General features: G+C 32.4%; 1 protein-coding gene across 1 annotated transcript; it reads left to right on the top strand.

The window, feature by feature from the left end:
- Nucleotides 1-13463: 13463 nt before the first annotated feature.
- Nucleotides 13464-17916, top strand: LOC132745798 (snaclec agkisacutacin subunit A-like; the record flags this gene model as incomplete). The annotated part of the gene is given in 3 exon segments (XM_060734780.1): nt 13464-13550; nt 16370-16455; nt 17826-17916. Coding segments are annotated over 3 exon segments (235 nt in total), but the record flags the coding sequence as incomplete, so codon positions are not given.
- Between the last annotated feature and the right edge of the window lie 1146 nt (nt 17917-19062).

Below are 19062 nucleotides of genomic sequence, written 5' to 3' on the forward strand. Positions count from 1 at the left end.
TATACTCGATAAAATTTCTTTCATAAATGAATTGATATTGATCGACCAAATGAGAGTTAAGTGAAACGTTTTTTTTTCCTTCGGCAAACTAAAATGCAATTATTATTAAGCCGTCGTGTTGATAAACGAAAATCAGTCATTTAGGTGTTGTCTTTATGTAATGAAACTCTTTCAGTGACTTTATAGGATGAAAAAAATCTGCGTGTCTTTATATATAGGATGAAAGCAGCGTTCCCTCACAAAATATAGGTTAAACGATAATATCATGCATTCGCCACCCGCTTCGTCAGAGATTTTCAAACATCATTATTGCTTAGGAATATGTTAGAAATTTTGCAAAAATCCCCTGTTAACCCGGTTCCACTCGCGTGGAGTATCGGGGATTCCATTCATTACATACACGTACAGGTCTCTCGAATCTTTAATTGCCCAATCTGCGTGAACAATTTTTATTGCAAATCACTGCTAACTGCGCCCTCATGACTTCTGCCAGTTGGAAATACAAACCACGCAATTTTGGCCCAAAATTTAATACAATTATACATGTAATTGTATTCGCCCGAAACTGCGGGGACAGATGGGAAGAATAAAAATTTGGAGTTTTTTTCTCTCGCTATTCCCACCATACACTTCATGGTGCATTACCTGTATATACATGTATATCTACTACAATATATAGTAAAAATATTATACTCAAATTTTACAACTAAAATTAATAAAATGGTTCTCGTAATATCAATACAAGTATAAGAATATATTTGCGGAAAGTGACCAAATTATAGCTTAATCAAAGCGGCGTAACCAACCAGGATGTATCTATATATCTACTGTAATATCAACAATTTGGTGTTTAAAAGAGACACACTTGATGATCTTTACGTTTTCTAATGTTATCCACTTAAGCAATCTAACAGGAACTGAAATACAGTTTTTTTATCATACATAAACATTTTTATGCTCCCCGAAAAATTTCGGGGGAGCATATAGTCGTCGCCTTGTCCGTCTGTCCGTCCGTCCGCCTGTCCGTCTGTCCGTCCGTTGTCTTGTCCGCAACATAACTTGAAAACCCTTGGAGATAATTTGTTGAAACTTCATACAGTGGTAGAGGGCATTGAGGGAGGGGGGGGGGTGCAGTGTCAAAGAACCATAACTCTATTTTGCCCGGTTTTTGAATTATCTCCCCTTATAGAAAAATCTTGTCCGGGGCATAACTCTAAAACTATAAGAGATATCAACATGAAACTTTGTAGGTGAATAGATCTCAATGGGGTAGATGTGCAGTGCATAAGAACAATAACTTTGTCCTAATTTTGGAGTTATTGCCCTTTGTTAATTTTAACACTTTGAACTTTGTCCGGAACATAACTCTAAAAACTAAAGAGATATCAAGATGAAACATTGTAGGTAGATAGATCTCATTGAGTAAAGGTGCAATGCAAAAAAGAACCATACCTCTGTTAAGCCTCATTTTGAATTATCTCCCCTTTTAGAAAAATCTTGTCCAGGACATACCTGTAAAAACTATAAGAGATATCAACATGAAACTTTGTATGTAGATATATCTCAATGAGTAGATGTGCAATGCACAAGAATCATAACCCTGCCTTGCCTAATTCTGGAGTTATTTGCCCTTCTGTTTTTTTTACTTTTTGAAGTTGTCCGGACATAACTCGGAAATCATAAGAGAGATATCATCAAGAAACTTTGTGAGGTTGAAAAGATCACATTGATTAGAAGTGCAGTGCAAAAGAACAGTAACTCTGCCTTGTTTAATTTGGAATTATTGCACTTTGAAATTTTTCCAGGGACATAACTGTGAAACTACAAGAGGTGTACTTTCCTGTGTCCAAAACCTATTCGGAAGCATCACCCGGCCCAAACCGGGCTCTTGTTTAAGTTTATTTTCAAATTGTATAGGTTTTGTTTTCATCTTGTGTTTTAACTTATGAAAAAACATAAGATCAGTTGTGAATACGACCCCTGTTCAACGTTTCTCGATTTTAAACTTTGAAAATAAAAACAGTTTAGTACAAAGTATTCTATAAAGAAAATAAACTTAAAAAAAAAACCTTCTTCTCGAAAAAATCAATAAACAGAGCTTGATATAAATTTGGTACGTAGCAAAACCATGTTGCTCTCTACAAAAGTTACATAAATCAAGAAGACTTGTATACTATTAGGAAAACATATTTAATTCTTATCGTAAGAAACTGCAATGCTCAAGGTGTGAAGCAATGCCTAATTGGTCTCTATAAGAGTTATATAAATCCTGTATCTTGGGTTAAAAGATGGCCAAACATAAGCGGTATATAGTGTGCATACGCACACATAAACAAGCTTTGAAAGTCTATTCTACAGCAACATAAAGAATAGTATAATTGTTTTAAATATTGTGTAGATATTTCCATACAAACACCCGTCCCAACTCCGACATTCTACTTTTCTTCGGAAAATTGGTATAAACAAATCGGGGAAATATTTTAAAACAAACAATAGGTTTTACATAGATAACACCATGATACAGACAGGCATTCGTATATTTGTATTAGACTATATTTATATGTATTTCTGCTTTAAAACATGTACGTACATACCAAAGGAGTAAGAAAGAAAACTTAGCGAACAAAACATAATATATATTTTATTGTTTATTTTCGTTCATTTTGTTACTTTAGCAAATATAAGATAATTGCAAATTGACAATGATAACATTTGTCTAAATGTTCAATAATCGTCTATGATTACAGCGGCTATGTCACTAAATCACAATTTCATTTATTAATAACAGCGTACAGGTGAACAGAGACAATATATCACTATTCTGTAGAATTATAATGTTACAGAGCCTCTTAGTTTTTGAAAGGCGCCTTTGTTGACAGTTCATCACAGGCCCCGTTGTGTGCTAGCTCAACACTGTCAAAAATGAAACAAAACTTGGTATGTAATTCAAAACCTGGTGGTCTCTTTAAGACTTGAAATAATGCTTCATTTGTAGTCTTACTGTAATGTTTCCTGCTAAGAAAATTCTAACATAAGCCAATATCATAGCAAATTGGTTATTTCCGGAACTTACTTTCAAAATCTTTTGCATTAGATTATTTACAATCACTCACCCCTTACCGCTATGTACTAAATTCCGATCTAAAACGATTAGAATTTATTAAATACTGAATATTGTGAAAAATAACTGTCCGATTTTTCACGATATTGGCCAATGTTAGAAATTTTTGGCGGGATCAATACCTTAAGTAATATGTTACAGCATAAATACGCCTTCTTTACTTATGTACAATTATATATGACACAGTTTGAAGTATAATTTTTGTTTATTTACCGAATTTACAGAATATAAGAGAGAGTCTGAAATACGCGTTCTTGTCTGAATTCACAATCTTTAAGAAACATAATAAAAACAGAGTTCTTTATACAAATTAACGCCAAATATGACACAAGTTTACAACTCAAAATACACGTTCTTTCTGCTTCTTACAAACACATACTTTTAGGATTATAGAGAAGGCATACTTCAAGCTGTGCCATCTAACTTTATTCGGAAATAAACTATGTTACATCTTACCTAATTGGTTTATTCAAATTGATTGTTCTATTTAAATTTATTTTATCAATAATAAAAGTGAACAAATACTGGGTTCATTCTTACCTGATAGAGAAGTTTAACATATAAGCATAACTAAAGCGACTCAATAATATGAGCAATCGACATAGTTGACAAACAGTTTATAAGCCCTTGGTTTCTATTTGAAATTGTATTTCATGTTTACTATTCTTTTGCATCTATTGGGTTATTAAAAATTCATTAAAATTCATTTAATATACCACAAGAAGTCTTAATGAAATTGAAAATAGTGAAAAAGTTTAACGAAAACTTAATTTGCGCATTTTCTATTGCAGTCGTTGTCGTAGGTTGTACCATCGACGCCACACACTGGTAGGTAGATTGATGTACATATACATGGGATGTCTTCAGGTTCAACAGTAGGCTGCTGACTCACAGCAGATCGCTTACGTAAGCCAGTGCATTCACCATCATGGAGGTAGGTCGCCCCACTTATGTCAAATAAAACAATTGTAAAATAGTTAATAAAACGGTCTAACTTTTATATCTATGTACATAAAACAAACATCTCGACATCATCGCGTTTATACACTAACGCAAGAATATTGAAATAACGCCGGAATAGTGCAATGGACCTGGTCACGAATTCCACATCACGTCGTCACATGCAATTCATGACCACGTCTTTTGTAAACTGAAATGCCTGGTACTTGGTCGTTATGCTATACATAAAGATCTGAATGGAATATAGATATATAACTGATTACTTATAGCGTTTCAACGTGGGCCATTTTTTCCAAGCGCTGGTGGGTCATTGAATAACGGGAAGTGGTCAATTTTCAACGTAGAAAATAAAAAAAAAATCCGTTAAAAACGACCCATGGGGAAACTTTTCAACGGGGTTAAAATTTGATGTTATACTTCCGTCAAGTTCGCGTTATATTAGATACACACAGGTGTACGGCGCGTAGCTGGGCCAGTTACTATAACACCCATTCATGATCCCGCGATAACTTGAAAAGTACTGAAAATATTTTTATGAAACTTGGTATATGGATAGATGGCAGTATGGAGATTATGCACGTCTTTTTCTTTTCTTCCTATGTTGAAAATTCTGGTTGCTATGGCAACAAATAGGCTGAAAATTATGGCAAATTTTACACATAAACTGGATCAAGTGATAACGCAAAAAGTACTGGAAATATTTTTATGAAACTTGACATATGGGTAGATGGCAGTCTTGAGATTATGCATGTCTTTTTCTTTTCTTCCTATGTTTGAAAATTCTGGTTGCTATGGCAACACATAGACTGAAAATATGGCAAATTTTACACATAAACTGAATCAGTTATAACTCAAAAAAGTACTGGGAAATATTTTTATGAAACTTGACATATGGGTAGATAGCAGTCTTGAGATTATGCATGTCTTATCCGTTCTTCCTATTTTGATAAAATATCAGTTGCCTAGCCCTTGACAACAAATATAGGCTTAAAACATGGCAAATAAAACAATATTTGTGATTAGTCAAAAAGAGCTGAAAATTTTTTATGAAATTGCATCTTTAATTCAAGAGTTATCTCCTCTTTAAGAATTTTGCTTTTAAAATGTTATATTTTGGTAACAGGGATGTTTCAAAAATTAACTTTAGAGTGTCCTTCAGTCCGTCTGTCTGTTCATAAAAAAACTGTTTCCTGTGATCACTTTTAAAGAACTTTTCCAACAAATTTACTTAAAATAGAGAAAAATTGAAACATTAGTGAATGGCCAATGGCCCTTCAGAATGTTGATGGGGTTCTAACCGGTAGGGGACTTATGGATTGCTTGCAATACTATGATAATTGCTTGTCTAGTTATATATTAACCATTAAACAGTAAAATAAATGATTATTTTTACTTACGCACATTCTAGAAAACATAGATTAGGAAACGTCATGCCACAAACGCTGCACACAGGTGAGTAAGTTCTATGGCAAAAACATGACGCTTTTGCAGTTGGCATGGTAAATAAAAATAGTATGTGATACATTATGCATATTGACAAATACATAAAGTCATGTTTTTCTATATTCGAAAGAAACACTAAAAGGTTCTTCCTCCAAAACTGAAATTAATAAGACAATCATAAGATATATCTTCTGATATTTTATGGGGAAATGTTAATTAGTAAAGTAATTCAGCCAAATTGTTAGACAACTACCAACGTTGTATGTATTATTCCCTGCGGTCTGAATTGATATACGTTTAACTTTTGAGGCATGGAGGAGCACATGATCTGTAAACCGTACATGATCGGTTTGATCTTTTCGAAAACCTAGCTAGAAAACCTTGCCGGTACGTTACGGAAATGGTCCGAATTACACCTAATTAACAACAAAAAACTATTACGTGATATTTCTAATTTTCTATAATTATTTTCCCGTTCAAGGTGGAAAAACTTGAATGATGTGTTTGAAAATTATCAACGTTTCTTTAATATTTATCTAAAATTTTACAAACAATAAATTGTTTATACTGAAAATCAACAAAATTAAAATATTCGTAGTGGCAACTGCCATACTAAATAGAGATATTTTCTGCGTAAACTTGTGTGTTTACATTATTTTTTTTGTCCGGAATTATTCAGAAAATGGTATTTAATCATTTTCTTAAAAAGAAATAATTGTTTTATGTTCGACCTTCTCCGGTCTCCGGTCTTTAACGGTCACTAGTTTCAAAAGACCTTCTTCTATCTTGATCGATTATTGTCAACTATATTTCTGATACAAACGTTTATTTATCCCCCAAACAATGTTGAAAATAGTTAAATGAAATATCTTTATATCCCGCAGAAAACCATTTTACTTGTTAACGTATTGAGTGTTAGTGTACACATTTGCAGCGTAGATAGTTCAAGTTGAATGTGACTATCTTTAATACTTCTAAATATCAAGAACTGGTTCGATTGCACCCACAACGTTTTAGAAATGAAACCATGACATTGTCCGTTGAACGAGGAAATGATCTTTCAGAAAACTTTCACAGATTTAAAAAGCATGGGCAAAGTTGCAAAAGTTTGTTTAAATCGGTTTTGCAATGGACGAGTTTTGTAATCGCAACGAGTTTTTCAATAAAATTTTGCAAAACTCGTTTTATTGCAGAACCGGTTGTAACAAAGGTTTGGCCAATGGGTATCATATATACGCCTCTAATCAACAACAGAAAATGCAAAGATTGTTTGCGCGACCTCAGACGTTTTAGCATATAACAGAAATAGTCTGTCTAGCTCCTGAAATCATTCACAGTAACAGGTTTTAAAATAAGAAAACTCGAGTGCGATCACATATAAAATATTTATTTATTTATGAGCATAAAAACGTGTCACTCAATACAAAAAGTTGGAAAACAAAACAAAATCAGTAAAAGAAATTTAATTCAAAGGTAGTAATAGAAGTTATGAAAAAGCGATATAAAATAAACTGACCAGAGATCCCAGCAAAACAAATGACTGCAAGACAAACTGAACTAATCATCTTGTTTTTGTAGCTTTAACAAAATTTTTAAAGTTTCGATCGGAATTAAACAGTTTAATATGCTTTTGTCGATGCTGAATTTAGATTATATATTGATATCTACATGATCTCAACATGTCAGTACCCCCATGTAACTGGTACATTTTCTGGTAAAGCAGCTCAGTAATAAATTGATCAAAAATTGAAAAACCTTACAAAATGAACTGTTTTTCTTTTCGCAAATACATCATTATGTTATATACACAATCTTATGCGTTTTTGATGCCATACGTTTAATCAGATTACCCATAGTATCTCGGACAAGAGTGCTGTCAAACTTGATAATTTCTTTACTGAAAAAAAACCCCAAACAACATCAACTCAGCTTTTGCGCCTACAATAACGACCTGAGTCCGAAAATACACAACAATACTTGGTATTTGTATATGAAGTCACAGTGACAGTTTATTCAGAATAGAACAGAGAAACACTTTATAAGTTACATATACTAGTATAGCAACACAAGAGAATCTACATCAATATCAATATATGTGTAGTGTCGCTTTAAAATAAGATTGGTGGTGCTGATATATCCTGGTACCGTTCAGTTGATGACAAGTTTGAGGTTTAAACTCTTTTAGTCTGACAGGATTAGAATATTCACGGCCAATAGATTTATATATATTTGTGGTCAACTAGTCAAATTCAATAAATAACAAAAATAAAAATGGCTGCACGGTGGAAGTACTAATAAAATAAAGTAGGGGGCGCTCAAGTTACGAATACAAAACATTGGTTTGAAAAGTACTTACATTCAGATTATTTAGAAATTTTAAAGTAATCTAGGGACAAACATTCAAAAAGAAATAATAGCTAAGCCCTTTATCGTGTTGTTATAATTTTTCGGGTCCTTCGGGATTCATTGATGCCAGCACTATTAAAGTTATGAGAATTGAGTAACCGCTCAAGCCGCTGCTAGGGGGCGTAGAGGATGTTGCACGTTATTCATTTATCCCTCATGTACAGACTCAATCAAACCGAGTCTGCATTTCTCTTGTAATTTTGTTGTGATTAATGCTTCCGAGGGTTCACTTTGCTTCCAGATTTTTATAAGTTTACGAAAACAAGATAATTAATTTATTTTGAAAAAAAAAGAAGACGAAGTACTTTTGTTGCGACACAGATCTTTATATTTATTAATTTGATAAAATAATATTTTATTGCAACCAATTCAATGCATTAACTTAGTATATACTTATACGTAATCGAATTATTGATGAAATAAAATGAGTATTTTCATTTTCCGTATTTTTACTGTAGTGCAACATATTTTCCGTATTTGCCCTGGTGTCTTGCCAGATTTCTTTTTTTATAAATTCTGCCAGTACATAAAATTTAAGAGAAAGTCTTTCAAATTGTGATGTCAAAAAAGAGACAAATGCATATAATAAACAGAAAATTCAAGTTTTTTTCTATAAATACAGGATTTATTTTCAACTTGTGGTTTGAACATTTTCATATTACTCTCATGGCTACCACCACTTATGAACTTTATTTTTATACTACTCAAAAATGAAAATAAATCCTGTATTTATAGATAAAATTTGAATATCCTCTATATATGCAAGGTTACATAAATTTTAAAAAAATCAGGTAATAACAATTTCAGCTGAAACTTAAAGTTGTATATCATATTTATTCCTGTTTTTAACTTAAATGATTAAAAACTGAATGTTTTCTTATGAAAATGATGAAAGTGGAAAAAAGCTGAAAAAAAGAAAAAAAGAAAAAGAAAAGAAAGATTTTAAGGCTGCCCCCCCCCCCCCCAAAAAAAAAATCTCAGAAAACATAACAAGGAATTTTCATCGCAAATGATGAATATTTCATGCAGGGTATCGTAATATATGTGGATATAAAATATCATAAGCCAACAAAGGCTTCGCTTTCACATTCGTATAGGAATCAATAGACTTACTATTGTGCAAAGAATGCTGCTTGTAAAGGAAAAATGTTCTCATATTTGCCATTGGCAAAGGAGCTTTTGATCTTTTTCTTGACCAATAGGCACTATGACAATATAATTTTTCATTCAACAAATTAAATCTGATAAGGCAGGGAGGACAGTCACAGCACAATGTTATTCAAAAGTAAGGGTATTTGCTTTGAAATAACATCTGAAATAATAAAAAAATGTTTCATTTTATATCTATCGTATTTATAAACGCATTTGGTATGATAAATCCTGTCTTAATTTCAAATTATCAAGCGTGATCTGGTGTGTGCTGTGAAGATGTATAGGCCACAACTTGATGGCAATTTCGTATTACATCAAGACAATGACCTCTCCATCCCTCTTGTTGTCACCCAAGAAACTGTTAGGGAATTTGACAGTGGGAACATCCTGATTATTTCCCCAAGATTTCGTTATATATAATTTTTCTTATATATATTCACGAATAGAGATTCGATAGAGGGCAAGGACAATTCCATTCCTGATACAAATGAAATATCGGAACAATTGACCTCTTTGTAAGTATGTTAAATCGAAAACATGATTTGTGTTATTTTTTCAGACAATAATTTGGTGGTGGTGTGTTGTAATGTGTAACATCATGCTCCATTATGAAGTTTCTTACCTCCCTACGGCGGAGGTGACGGCAAAATCTTGCACGAAAACACACCATTGGGCCACGAGTTGCTTCCTAGATGCATTATATTTGGCACCTGGTGAGAGTCCCATGATATTTAAATTATTTTTGCCAAATTATACTCAGTAAAAACACACTAACTTTCCATTGAGGTTCTAATAACACAAATTGGGAAGAGTTTCTCCATGTGACACTAGCATGACAATTTAAGTTTCGCTTAATATCTCTACAAATGTTGAATTAGTACTAGAAAGTTACATTTTTTGAATCCTTAAAACTAGCGTGTGTAAAGCAAATAAAAAGGTTTAAACACAAAAAATGTGACCTACTTTTGAACGTTGTCTGTTATAATAAAACCCAGTTTCAATTCTCAATTAGTGTTGTGTTTTTTTCGTGTCCGACTTTGTTTATCTTTTCAAAATGATCAAGGAAAATGTCAAATGTTATAAAATTTTACAAATCTATAAGTGTAAACAAAGTGGTTATCTGTCGAAAATGATCAAGAAGGAATTTGTTGACGTTAAGTATGACTTGTGTCTTTCTATTCGTTTCATATCATTCACCCTCCCCTCTCTCTCACACACCACACGCATACCTTCCTCGTTCCATTCAAAAAATAACAGCAACGAAACATTGCAATAAAAACTTGGAGATATTTAAAATATTCAAAAATGATTATATACTGATGAATAAGTGACCATGTACAATTGCGTAGTACTTAAACGTACTCAATCTTAGGTTTTTTTAATTGGTAGACATTTATCAGGAAAAAACACAATAAGAAACTATCCAAAATGTTTCCTAATGCTTTGGTTTATAATGGTTTCACTTCGTATAAATGTATCAAAGGATACTTATGTTGTTTTAACCAACTATAACATATTCCAATGTGACGCAGAAATTACTTTTTACATGCCCAGTTTAATGTCTGGTGCATGTAATATTGTTGTTTGCATCTGGTTGGCGTCCGCGCCGAAGCGCGGCGCCCTTATGTAATGAAATCAGATTTTGTGAAAGGGCGACAGCAACTTCTCGAGCCTTTTAGTCGGTCATAATAAAATCCGATCATTCCGATCGGTATGAGGGTGCTTGATTATTAATTAAGAATGAAATGTCGCAATATGTGAACTGGAGAATTTCGCGATGCAAACATTTTCAAATGAAATAACCTTTTCCGTCATCATCATCATCATCATCATCATCATCATCATCATCATCATCTTCATCATCATCATCATCATCATCATCATCATCATCATCATCATCAAATCACTCTTTTGAGCGGAGTATCTATGAAATGGTACGAATTCACATATTACCACTGTTAAAAACACGATTTTCAGGCGTATTCTAAATTCCTTTTTCCATAAAAATATCAAATTTCACGAGAAACTTTTTTTGTCGCTTTTCATGCTACCCGAAAAATTTCGGGGGAGCATATAGTCGCCGCCTTGTCCGTCCGTCCGTCCGTCTTTCCGTCCGTCTTTTCGTCCGTCCCCTTTTCTTGTCCGGGACATAACTTTGAAACGACAAGAGGTATCAACATGAAACTTTGTAGGTAGATAGATCTCATTGAGTAGGTGTGCAGTGCACAAGAACCGTAACTCTGCCTTGCCTAATTTTTGAATTATTCCCCTTAGTTTATTTTTACACTTTGAACATTGTCCGGAACATAACTCTAAAAGTATAAGAGGTATCAACATGAAACTTTGTAGGTAGATAGATCTCATTGAGTAGGTGTGCAGTGCACAAGAACCGTTACTCTGCCTTGCCTATTTTTTTAATTACCCCCTTTGTTTATTTTACACTTTGAACTTTGTCCGGGACATAACTCTAAAACTATAATAGGTATCAACATGAAACTTTGTAGGTAGATAGATCTTATTTGGTAGGTGTGCAGTGAAGAAGAATCGTAACTCTTCCTTGCCTAATTTTTTAATTACCCCCCTTTGTTTATTTTACACTTTGAACTTTGTCTGGAACATAACTCTAAAACTATACGTGGTATCAAAATGAAACTCTGTAGGTAGAAAGATCTCATTGAGTAGGTGTGCATTGCACAAGAACCGTAACTCTGCCTTGCCTAATTTTTGAATTAACCCCCTTTGTTTATTTTTACACTTTGAACTTTGTCCAGGACATAACTCTTAAACTATAAGAGGTATCAACATGACACTTTCTAGGTAGATAGATCTCATTAAGTAGGTTTGCAGTGCACAAGAACTGAAACAATGTCTTGCCTACTTTTGAAGTTATTGCCCTTTGTTCATTTTGACACTTTGAACTTTGTCTGGGACATTACTCTAAAACTATAAGAGATATCAACATGAAACTTTGTAGATAAATAGGTCTCATTGGGTAGAAGTGCAGTGCTTAAGAATCATTACTCTGTCTTGCCTTATTTTAAAGTTATTGCCCTTTGTTTATTTTTACTTTTTGACTTTTGTCCGGGACATAACTTTAAAACTATTAGAGATATCAACATGAAACTTTGTAGGTAGCTAGATATCATTGGATAGAACTGCAATGCTTAAAGAACCTAAACAAAGCCTGGTCAAATTTTGGAGTTATTGCCCTTAGTCATTTTTACACTTTGAATTTTACCCGGGACATAACTCTGATATCATCAGTAAACTTTATAGATAGATAGAGCTCATTGAATAGAATTGCAGTGAAAAAAACCAAACTCTGCCTTGCCTCATTTTGGAGGTTTTGCCCTTTGTTGATTTTTTTATACTTTCCTGTGTCCAGAACCTTTTCGGAGAGCATCACCCGGTTTAACCGGTTCTTTTTTTTTTAAATTTTATTTTATTTTGTGTGTCACAATATCTACATCTTTAAATTCTAATCATAGTTTCACAATGACAACTATATATAGACATGTGATGTAGATCTTAAATACTTAACTTGGAATTTGATCATATATACGTAACTAACGTCAAAATTGAATTTAACTTTTATTTTGCAGTTAAGACGAACTTGTCTTCTACAGCTACTGCGTCAAATTTCAACTAGAGAAGTCATAGCGCAGATTTTTTTCTTCAAAAAAATTGGTATGACGTAACAAACTTTAGAAATAACTCGGTCACGTGACATTATAAAGATGTTGCATTTGAAAATAAAAATAAACCTCCAAAACTTCCTGCGTGTATATCTATAAGTATCAGTCTAGACATATTTGTTGACAAAGACAAAACAAAAACCAAGAGATTATTTCAGTATTTTACCCATTATAAGAACATTGTTTTATTCAGTGTGTTAATTGTAAGTATGCTTATTTCAAGTTTTATATTCATCTTAATTTATATGAAGAATATTTTTATTTATTTATTTATTTATTTATGTATTTATTTATTTATTTATGTATTCATTTATTTATTTGTGAGGAGGACTCGTGCCAGTGTTCTTGTAATCGGTAACCTTACCAATTTGTCTTAGTTATGTTAACATTTGTTTTTTGTATCATTCATGTAGCATAACACGTAATTGAACATTTGAAATGAAAAAAAAAAAAAAAAAAAAAAAAAAATAAACTAAATTTGATTTACATTTTGACAGGACAATTTAGAAAACTGGTGTCAATACTGGTGTAGTGTAATGTAATGATAGTATTTTTTATTCCACTTTAATTTTAATACATTTATCTTTTTTATCAAAACTTAGACATAATGTGCAAATAATAATTAAAGCGTTTCAACAGACCAAACAATGAAATAGTACCGCTATTTATAATAAAAATTACTTAATTTTTAGGGACGTTCTAACAGCCTTGCGGTATGAAGATTGTAGCATTTTTAGTCGGGTTTTCAAGCCTCGTTCTGGGAGCCAACGCAGGTAAAGTAATTTCAATTTACGCAAAACAACCTTAGTTGCAGATATCAAAGAAAGCGAAATGATAATTGATAATTGATGATAACTTTATAAACAAAAAAACCCAACATTTTTTAACTAATTAAAAACTTCTAAATGTACTAGTGAAGCATCCGTTCATGAAGAAATGACTCTCTGTTATTTTGAAATATATGTTTTTTATGTTATAAGCGCTCATGGGATGTCCCATTTTCAGAATTTCTAAACATTGGGTTATAAGTGCCTTATGTTAGCTATAAACTATGATGGTTGATATGGAACACTAGCGACGGCACGACAAAGCGCCAGACGGCGCGTTTCCGAACTTTCGTTTTGTTGTCTTGTCGCTAACGATGCACTCCAGACTGCGCATTGTCTTGCGGCGTGTTATTGCGATGTCACGCTCAAATCGAAGGATGGGCTATTAGACAAGCGAGATCGTGACAATCTAGCGACAAGACGAAAAGGCGATAACGATATAGATTCTGTTGTCGCTATCGACAACGCAACGCACAACGTGTACCAAATTAGCCACCATAATTAACTGTTGCCCCAAAATTCATCTGAGTGATATTATATTTCACAAATCTCCACGCAGTGATCTCCTCTTCCTTCATTAGTCGCCGGTAGAAACCGGCGACTATATTTGTAACAGTTTAATATTATACCTATGGTAGGAGAAGGCATTAATTTCTGTAAATAAAAGCATAACAATTACTGAACAATTAAAGACTACAATTGTTTTCAGTAATCTCAAAAATTCAAACATACAATAATGTTGCTCAATGAAATGAAATATTCAAATATTGACATCGTAAAAAGCAACATTACAATTTTTATAAAATGAATTAATGACGTATCCCTATAGACCAGTCATTGAATTTAGGGATGCTTTTACTTTTTTTTAAAGTGTCAATCGTTGCTATTTTATGATAAATAAATCATGCATGATATTTGAAATGACACTTTTAAATTATCTGGTTGTTTGTATATTATTATATTGTATATTTGTCTATTTTTTTATCTTATTTATTATAAACAGTTTCTCCCAGAATCACGTGACTACACGTTGTATGTTATTGTTATAAAATCTATTAATCGTAACAAATGGCTGGTAAAACACAGGTAGTAGATACAGGTAACTTGTGAATGGTTGGCAGCTGATAAAGTGCAAATCAAAGTAATTTTGTATGAAAAATCTCGGTATGACAGTAGGGGCCGGAATCGTATTGGATACAAAGAGAAAACTAATAAACCATCTTTTAGTTGATAGTTTATTGCACTGAAAGGCAATTAAACGTTAACTTTATCGTATGTAACGACAGGAATATTGATTTCAGCTAAATAATATATTTTTTCGATAGTACATAAGAATAATCTTTTTATGCGGACACCACTTTTACAGTAGAATTGCATTGTTTTATGCAATAATTAAGCATATATATTTTCATAGTCACTAATAAGTCTTTGCAAATATTCGATGATCGGTAATAATTTGTCGGTAATTATCGGATGCTGAAGAAAACCATACGTACAACGGTATATGTATAAAGTAGAATTACAAGTAGAATTATAATCATATCACTTGCTTTACAAGCCTCGGTGACAAGGTGTTAGATTTTAAGTTAGTTTCAAATTGAAGACTGTAGGTTCGATAAAGTGATTTTTTTTATGTTTTCTTTTATAATACTTTTTGACCGCCTCCGTGGTCGAGGGGTTAGAGTCGATGACTTCTAATCCAGCTACCTCTCTGGCGTGGGTTCGATCCCCGGGAGATGCTTTGGTAGTTTAGCGCGGAGGAAGGTAGTCTAGTACTGGTGTAACTCTCCAGGAACGATGGTTAGGAAACTACCCGCCTATATGACTGAAATACTGTTGGGAAAAGGCGTAAAATGAAACAAACAAACAAACATAATACTTTTTGTATTTTGCAAAACTTGACCGTTTATCAAAATTATGACATAAAAAAGTGCTAGAAATGAAACACACGATTTATCAACTTATGTTTCATAAAGTTAAAAGATATAATAAAAATCAATTTATGAAAACTACACACAGGATTTGTCCGAGATTCGAACTTGCGCCTACTAAATGTAGGTTACAACTTCGTCATACTTACCACTAGGCCATCGAGCAGTATTAATTGATATAATTATACATGTTATTATACTTACAATAAAATCGTTAACATTAATCATAATAAGTTATGTAAGCAAACGAAAATATCATAACAGAAATTTATTGCATAAAACTCTCAGCAAGAAAGATATAATTGTGGCAAGTAAATGAAAACGTGTTTATGAATAAACATTACTCAACTTATTGTTCCTCTTTGTTTTATACGCAAACCATTTAACTGATATTTTCTTTTATTTATGATAATACAATCATATTTCTATCCGGCGACTTGATGCTTTAGCATCAAAATCTGTACTTGTAGTTACTGTACTGATCAAGGGAAGTAACTGCTGCAAAGAGTTTGATATTTGCCGATCTTTCTAGATTTCTGATTCCAATACTTTTGGTGTTGAGAATTGAATACCACTTAAGCCGGTGCTTCGGGGCGAGTTGGGGGTGCGTGTAAGATGTAACAGTATAATGCGGGCAGATCACGTGTTCTTGTATTTTATTTATATTTAGTTTAATATGAAATCCATAAAAAACTAAAATTGAAGAAGGACAATTTCATTACAAAAAATCCAACAATTAAATTGACGAACACGATGTTACTTTTAAATACACATAAAATATTTCGTGTAATATTTGTAGTGGCATTCGCATTTATTTGAAATATCTTTCTACAGATTGCTGTAAAAATGGCTGGCTATCATATGAGGGACATTGCTACTACATCGGTTATGAAACCCTTTTGACATTCACTTCGGCGTGGGTATGTACTTTTTACAGAAATTAGATATACATGTATACATATATATGTATATTTAGCTACAGTTTGATACATATATTTATTATATACTTGAAATATTGAGAATTATTACCAAATGCCTTCTATAAATACTAATTCCTTATTCACAACTGTTTAAATGAATCGCTAAAATCCTGTGCATGCGCAATGATGAAATGAACTGTTGACCGGTCAACATTTTTAAATCTTACACCCCTATCGACGTCACGGGGTATTTCCGTTAACGCCGCGTTATCAAACGTCGCTCAGCTCAATGTACGGCAGTGGTTTGTCTGTAAGATTCAGTTGTTAACAATTTAAACAGTTGTAAAATATGATTAGTATTTTGTTACAATATATCTTGTAGTTTGATTGCAATGTAATAGGTAATGAAACAGTTATGTCATGGGTGTTTGTGGAACAGTAAACTGTTGTCCCTTCGGCCTCTTGCAACAGTTCCAGATGTCACCCTGATACCTAAGGGCAACAGTTTTAACTGTTTCCCAAACACCCATGAAATAATTGTATAAAATTAATAAAATGAAATGCGTATTTTCATTGTCTGTATTTATTTTCACTGTAAACAATATTTTTTATTGCAGTGACACATATTTTCCGTATTTTCATTGGTAAAAATCATGTAACAAAGTCATTGACATTTACACATGACAATATAATCAAAGTACTGTAAGCACTGAAACCAGCAAAGCATTAGTTTCGACATATCAAAATAAGCAAGTGTCAATAATTCTACGAGCAGCACAAAAATTGCTTCAATTTGAAATGTACTTACGCTGATAAAATATCCTCATATCAAAATCCCACTCATTTGATAATTATTTAATAATGTATTTTAATATATATGATATTTACATGTATTTCATTTTATCACATCTCATCTATGTACAATTAACAATATTCGCAATAAACTGTCTATTTAAAACACTTTAAGATTCCAATTCATTTCCAAGCCTCATTATGGCCATGCGCCGGTAATTTGCATGATTTTAAAAACGGCCATAAGTTTTGACATTGATTTGTTAAGAAATAATAACAAATTTGAAACTGATAAAAAAGCAACTACGCAGCATAGCTGGATAAAAATAGCGTACAGTGTTCTCATTTCTTTCATTAAGAAAGTTTATAAAAGGCTCAAATTATTTAGAAATGTTTTATATACAAGCATAACAAACGTGTCTGCCGTTTATATACAACTGCAATAATTTGTATGTATATAGTTTCACCCATCCCCACACAAAAACAAGAACAACAACAACAAAAGAAGCATTTAAGTTTCTCTTTTTATATATATACATACATACATTGCTATGCTTACATTTTTATTTTTACATCAGGCGTACTGTGACAGTCGGGGCGCCTACCTTGTGCGGCTTGAGACACCTGGCGAATATTTATTCGTGAAAGAATATTTGAAGAAAACTGGAGGTACATTTATTGTAAATTACAATTGCATTTGACCCAATTGTTCAAAATGATATTTATTAAATGTCATAATTCAAAACATAAGTTTATATAGGGTTAACGCACGTTTTTCCGTGTTATAACATCTGCACTAGAGTCCCGAGGAACGGTTGGTGCCCGAGCCCGGTAGGGCGAGGGCTCCAACAGTTGAGAGGGACTCTGCAGACGTTATAACACGAAATAAACGTGCGTTGACGCTATTATAGCATAAAATTTTAAAACAGATTCATGATGTATATTATATATAAAACACAAACATTAAATCCTTGTGCTTGAACGGTATTTATCCAACTCTACATGTTTTACGTATGCGTTTTATTTTTCCGGGGCCAACAACTTGAGAACCGAACGAAATTTCGAATTTTAATTGATTTAACAAAGTTTAACTTTGGAGATATATATTAACTTAAGAATAACATAACATTACTCTACCAAAGACAAAACAGGCGCCTCAGAAATTCCTAGAATGATTACAGATTGGCGGTAGGAAAAAGATCAGTGACATCAAATTCAATTTCAGAATCGTTTTTTTAAGCACGAGTTTCGTATCGATTTATTCAGGGAATAGACATAATTATACACATACAATTTTATCACAGAAATCAACTTGCATATATATAAAAACACACAAATAAATGCACAAAAATAATGATAAGATTAATTAATAAGTATGTTCTATGTAACCCTAGGATTGCCCATTAAGCTAAAAGCTTATTTCCAAATGGGGTCCATTTTCTGTAAAATTATTACACTAACTTACATAATAATAAATGAGTTATAAAGAAGTTAAAATTAATGACAATTTTCAATAATCAAGACACATTTTTCAATATAATAAGACAAGTACATTGTACACAAACAAAATGAAATAAATTTCGTTTAAACTAAAACATATTAAGTACACATAAACATGTTTCAAAACCTTATCATAAGTTACACATCAATTTAATAATAAATAAACATATTATTCACTTGTTTATCATTTTCATTACTTGAAAAAAGTTTTACTTTCGTTTTAAATGTTTGGATATTGTCAATTGATCTAATGTTATCTGGTAAAGAATTCCAATCTTTAATGGCATTGTAGAAAAATGTATTTTCAACATAAGA

The sequence above is a fragment of the Ruditapes philippinarum genome, unplaced genomic scaffold (genome assembly GCF_026571515.1).
Source record: "Ruditapes philippinarum isolate M1 unplaced genomic scaffold, ASM2657151v2 ctg1138_1_1_1_1, whole genome shotgun sequence".
Lineage (NCBI taxonomy): Eukaryota > Metazoa > Mollusca > Bivalvia > Venerida > Veneridae > Ruditapes > Ruditapes philippinarum.